The sequence below is a fragment of the Pan paniscus genome, chromosome 7, assembly GCF_029289425.2.
Source record: "Pan paniscus chromosome 7, NHGRI_mPanPan1-v2.0_pri, whole genome shotgun sequence".
NCBI classification, from domain to species: domain Eukaryota; kingdom Metazoa; phylum Chordata; class Mammalia; order Primates; family Hominidae; genus Pan; species Pan paniscus.
Window position 1 is genome coordinate 102,025,962 of NC_073256.2, and position 5,938 is coordinate 102,031,899.

The window sequence follows — 5,938 nt, forward strand, 5'->3', positions numbered from 1 at the left end:
CTTGCTGCCTTCGGGAGCACCGGCCTGGCTCTGCTCCTCTCCCAACTGGCGGCTTCAATGAGTGCCGCGGCCGCCACCCGTCGCCTTTATAGACGCACAGGGCAGAGTGGGTGGGACTTCTCCTTGATAGGTTGCTGCTTCCATCCAATCACACTGAGCCTCATCTTCCACCAGACTCCAGCTTGGGAATGCCTCAAGGGGTGCACTAATGGAATCAACTGGAACTCCTGGTTGCTAACCTTGGAGCTAGGTTGCTTTTCCTGAGTTAATTAACTGTCCCTGCAGGGCAGTCCTATAATGGCTACTGGAATTGGGCCACCTAGGATTCATTTCAGCGTCAGGGAGTTTGGTCAACTTGCTTGGGCCCACACAGCACCCCATGGAGCCAGGACTGGGCCAGCAGTCTGCTGCATGCTGCAGGGCAGGATCTCTCTGGGGTTGCGTTTCCCTGCTCTCTGCACTCCTCCGCTGCGGGCAAATTGAGGACAGGAAGTGGACCGCACCCACTTCTCTCCCACGACTTGGGCAATGTTCAACACAGGGGTTCTTCAAAAGGTTCATAGAAAATGCACATGGTGAAGAAACTATGCATGGGTTTCCACTGGTTTGCACTCAAATAAACTTGTCCGAACTTCTTATAACCTTTCTGAACTAGATCGAGTTTGAGGCACTGAGAAGGATGAGACATCCACTGAAAAGGACTCCTATCAGAGCAACATGAATTCCACGAAAATTGCAGCAAGAGCAAACATCAAATTTCTGGTGAAGCTTGGGTGGAAGAATGAAGAAATCATTGATGTTTTCACAAAAGCTTCTAAGGACACTACCCCAAAGAAATGAACTCTTTACGAATGTATAGCTTGTTTCAAGAAGAGGTGAGAAGATGTGGGAGATGAATCCTGCAGTGGCTGTGAAAACCACTGTGCCCAGATCAGCTGCAGTTACGACGAGAGCTATCAGTGGAAATTTTAAACAGGAGGGATCACGATCCTGACGCATCCCTCTGACAAATTGTAACCGGAAGTTGGAACATGGCTTTACCAATATGACCTCGAAGGCAAAGCATCATCAAAGCGACGGCTACCGAGAGGTGGCAGTGGTCCAGTCAAAGGAAAAGGAGGCCAGTCAGGAGCCAACATCATGGCATCAGTGTTTTGGGACACTCAAGGCATTTTGCTTGTTGACTTTCTGAAGGGCCAAACATCTGCTTATTAGGAGAGTGTTCCGAGAAGCTTAGAGAAAGCTTTGGTAGAAACATGCTGGGAAAGTCTCACTAGATCCCTGTTCACCACCTCAGTGCTCTGCTCATTCCTCTCATCAAACAAGGGCAATTGTGTCAGTTTCAATGGGCAGTCCTTAGGAATGCACCTTACGGGCTGCTTTCATTCCTTCTAAATTCTTTTTGTTTCCTAATTATACAAAGTCTCCTTGCCTTGCTTGGAAAGATGAGAGAAAGTCTCCTTGCCTTGCTTGGACAGATGAGAGATGAGATCCTCCTCTTCTCTCCCAGGACAGAATGGTCAGACTTGAGTTTCCTTTCTCCTCACTCTTCTCCTCCTTGAGGGAGGTGCTGTGCCGGACAGACCTGCTCCCGTGTCTAGACACGGGTAGACTCGTTGAAGATCCTCACAGGCAATCCTCCTTGGGGTCAAAGGGGAAGGATTTATTTCTTCAGGGCTCAGTAGTCCTCATCCTTACGCGCACCTTCACCAGCCCAGGGCGGGGTAGCGGAGGGTGAAAGGGCGTGGCTCACAGCCCGTTTCTTCCGCTCGGGCGTCTCCTGGGAGGAACCCTTGTCCAGTGAGCGGGTCTTCGTCTCCACCAAATTCCCTAGGGGGACATTTCTGGCAGCCCTTCTTGTTCAGCAGCTTACGGGGGTCAGGTGGACCTCTGCTAGTCACCAGCCTGAAGCCCTTACTCCATTTCAGCTATTTTGGCAGTTGCCTAGGTGACTTTTGAACCTCATTACCCAGAACAGCCAACGGAGGAGGGGTGAGAAGAGTGGCCGTCTGGGTTTGCCGCATCATGCTGCCTTACAGGAGTTGTGCAGTCTTCGGTTGTGTGATACTTCACCTGGCTGATTTCTGGGAATGCCTCCACAAATTCGCTAAATTCAGTAGCTTTTGCCTTCCAAGATTCACCTGGTTGGTGTGTTGCACCCATTCACTAGTCATTTACATTAGGTATATCTCTTAATGCTATCCCTCCCCCTCCCCCCGCCCATGACAGGCCCCGGTGTGTGATGTTCCCCTTTCTGTGTCCAAGCGGCCCTCGAGGCTCCAGAATTCCCCCTGCCCTCTCATCAGCCTGCCCAGTGCTTCGGGCTCCGGGTGCCCCAGATGCACAACCAGGCCTCCGCATTTGTGGACATCCAGGCGGAGCCCCAGAACAGGGGTCCGGCGGTGCCCCCAGCGTGTCCCAAGGTGGTGACCGAAGCGTGCTACTTCCCTGCACAGAGGGGATCGGCCTGCTGCTTGCCAGCCGCCCCAAGGCTGACAGAGAGGCCCTCGGGAGTCCGCATCTCAGCCCCCAGGAAGAGGAAGACGATCGCCCACTCTTCCGTCCCTTGCTTGGTCACAGGTTACACAGATGCCAAGAGAACCCGGGTGGCCAGCAGCAGCCAACGCTCCAGTGGCTCCAAGGTCGGCAGACAGCCAGGGAAGACGCGCAACAGGTCAGGGATGGCATGCAAGACCACCACCACCATCAGCTCTAAGCGAATCGTCCGTCGTCCATCCTTACCGAGTTTGAAGAAACCCATTATCCTCCGAAGGTCTGGGTGCCAAGTCCCCACCGTCCTCCGCCGAGGGTATCTCCAACTGTTCGCCGAAGAGTGTCTCAAGTTCTGCGCCTCCAAGCAGGAGGCCGAGGAGAAGGCGCTGAACGAGGAGAAGGTGGCCTACGACTGCAGCCCCAACAAGAACAGGTACCTGAACGTGGTCCTGAACACCCTCAAGAGACTGAGGGGCCTGACCCCCAGCTCCATGCCGGGCCTCAGCAGGGCCGCCCTGTACAGCCGCCTCCAGGGGTTCCTGCTCAGCCAGGACCAGCTCAAGGAGAACGGCTACCCCTTCCCGCACCCCGAGCGGCCCAGAGGCGCCGTCCTCTTCACTGGCCAGGGGAAGGGGCCCGGCGACTCCTCCTGCAGGGTCTGCTGCCGTTGTGGCACCGAGTACCTGGTGTCCTCCTCGGGCCGCTGTGTACGCGACCAGTTGTGTTACTGTCACTGGGGGCGGGTCCCCTCGAGCCAGGTGGCTAGAGGCCGGGTTAGTCAGTACACCTGCTGTGCAGCTGCTCCTGGCTCTGTGGGCTGCCAGGTGGCAAAGCAGCACGTGCGGGACGGCCGCAAGGAGAGCCTCGATGGTTTCGTGGAGACTTTCAAGAAAGAATTGTCCAGAGACCCTCATCCAGTAATCTACGCCTTGGACTGTGAGATGTGCTACACCACGCATGGCCTAGAGCTGACCCGCGTCACCGTGGTGGACGCCGACATGCGAGTGGTGTACGACACCTTCGTTAAGCCCGACAACGAGATCGTGGACTACAACATCAGGTTTTCCGGAGTCACCGAGGCCGACGTCGCCAAGACGAGCATCACCTTGCCCCAAGTCCAAGCCATCCTGCTGAGCTTTTCCAGCGCCCAAACCATCCTCATCGGGCACAGCCTGGAGAGCGGTCTGCTGGCCCTGAAGCTCATCCACAGCACCGTGGTGGACACGGCCGTGCTCTTCCCGCACTACCTAGGTTTCCCCTACAAGCGCTCCCTCAGGAATCTCGCGGCCGACTACCTGGGACAGATCATCCGGGACAGCCAGGACGGCCACAACTCCAGCGAGGACGCAAACGCCTGCCTGCAGCTGGTGATGTGGAAGGTCCGACAGCGCGCCCAGATCCAGCCACGCCACCGGTCCGCCTCTCCCGCCGCCCTGGCCTGTCCTTGGCCCCAGGCCTCTTCCAAAACCGCCATCAGTCCTGAGAGCTCACCCTGTCCACCTCGCCGCAGAGCAAGAGGAACTGGAGCAGCCGGCGGCAGGAGAGGGCAAAAAGCCAAGAGTAACCCCAACCCCCCACTCCCAGTCCTCCGGAATCCCTGCAGCGGGCCGCCGTCCATGTCCCCATCGCTCTGCCCCTCCCAGACCTCTGTCCTTCCACCAATCGCCTCCCTGAGGCCCGAGCCCCAACTCCCATTCCCCCAGGTCCCTGCCACGGCCCCTCGCGCCTGTCCCCATCCCTCTGCCCCTCGCAGACCTCTGTCGCTACACCACTAGCCTCACTCAGCCCACCTGGACTTCCCTGGCCTCTGAGAACAAGGCCAGCCCCCAGGCCCACCAGCCTCCTGACAGTCTTCTCTCCTGGGCCTCTTCTCCTTCTGTGGGGCTTTCTGAACCTCCCCTACCGCACCCGATTTTTCCCCCACCCCCGGCGCAGGCGCAGAATAAATGGTTATAAGAATTTAAAAATTAAAAATAAAAAAAAATTGAAAACAACTCAGAGGCATTTGCTTCTTAATGTGCACTTACCTGTTTTTCTCTAGAGCCACCACAGTGAGATGGGTGAAGCACTTAGGCTCTGGAGTTAGATATCTGGGTTCAAATTCAAATTCCACTACTTACTAGCATTGTAATATTGGACAAATAACTTCTTTGCGCTTCTACTTTTTTATCTTTAAAGTGTGATCATAAGGTAATGGTGAGGAAGGAATGAAGCAACACATGGCAAGCCTTAAAACAATGGCACATAGTAGGTGTTCAATTAAGAGTCAAAGTGGATTCTTCCACCCAGACCAATCAATTATATTGTCTGAATCAGTCAGTCAACTTCCAACTGGGCTCCAAGAGAGAATGAACCATCATGCCTCCCTAAATCCACGTTTCTGTTTTGAATCTTCAGTGAGAGATGAGACACTAAGTAGCTAGTTTTGGTGGAATGGCTGCTTTTATAAATGTGTGTGGGGGGTGTGTGTTTGTGTATGTGTACGTAACTAAATTAAACTGATATTTTGAATGCTTACATTACCATGAATTTAATTTGTGTATGTGAGCCCACACAAACATATATACACACTCACTAACTGTTCCAAAACAATGACTTAGTGAAGAACTGGATTTCCACTCTGTCAGACAAATTTCGGAAAGCACTGACGTAGGGCATTTCTGATTGATTTTACTGTTCCTGGAATTCTATTTTCCTTCATAACTTAGACTTCTTGTGGAGATTTAATAAATAAAAGTCTTTTTTAGTGTATGTTATTTCATTTTATTTTTATAATTTACTTAAATTTTAATTTTAAATTGACAAGTAAAAATTATATGTGTTTATGGGGTACAACATGAGGTTTCCTATATGTATGCATTGTGGAATGACAAAATCAAGCTAATTAACACACTCATTTCCTCACATACTGATTTTATTGTTATGAGAACATGTTTTAAATCTACTCTTATAGCAAGTTTCAAGTACATAATACATAGTTATTCACTGCAGTTGCATGCTGTTCAATAGATCTCTATCACTATTCCTATCTGAAATTTTGTATCATTTGACTAACATCTCCCCAATCCCTCCCCAGCCCCTGCCTGGGGCAACCACCCGTCTGCTCTCTACAACTATGAGTTCAATGTTTTCAGATTCCATATATAAGTGAGATCATGCAGTATTGGTCTTTCTGTGCTTGCTTTTTAAAACTTTATTATGTATTTATTTATTTTATGAGACAGGGTCTCAGTCTGTCATGCAGGCTGTAGTACACTGACAGAAACACGGGTCACTCACCATGGTCTCCACCTCCCCGGGTCAAGAGATCCTCCCACTTCAGCCTCCTGAGTAGCTAGGACTACAGGCGTCCAATACCACATCTGGCTAATGTTTGTATTTTTTGTAGAGATGGGGTTTCACCATGCTGCCCAGATTGATCTCGAACTCCTGGGCTAAAGTTCTC

At 51.9% G+C, this 5,938-nt stretch overlaps 1 protein-coding gene across 1 annotated transcript; it reads left to right on the top strand.

Moving 5' to 3' along the window:
* Positions 1 to 2,597: 2,597 nt before the first annotated feature.
* On the top strand, positions 2,598 to 4,861 carry LOC134730925 (exonuclease GOR-like; the record flags this gene model as incomplete). The annotated part of the gene is made up of 1 exon (XM_063606599.1): positions 2,598 to 4,861. A coding segment is annotated over one exon (1,671 nt), but the record flags the coding sequence as incomplete, so codon positions are not given.
* Between the last annotated feature and the right edge of the window lie 1,077 nt (positions 4,862 to 5,938).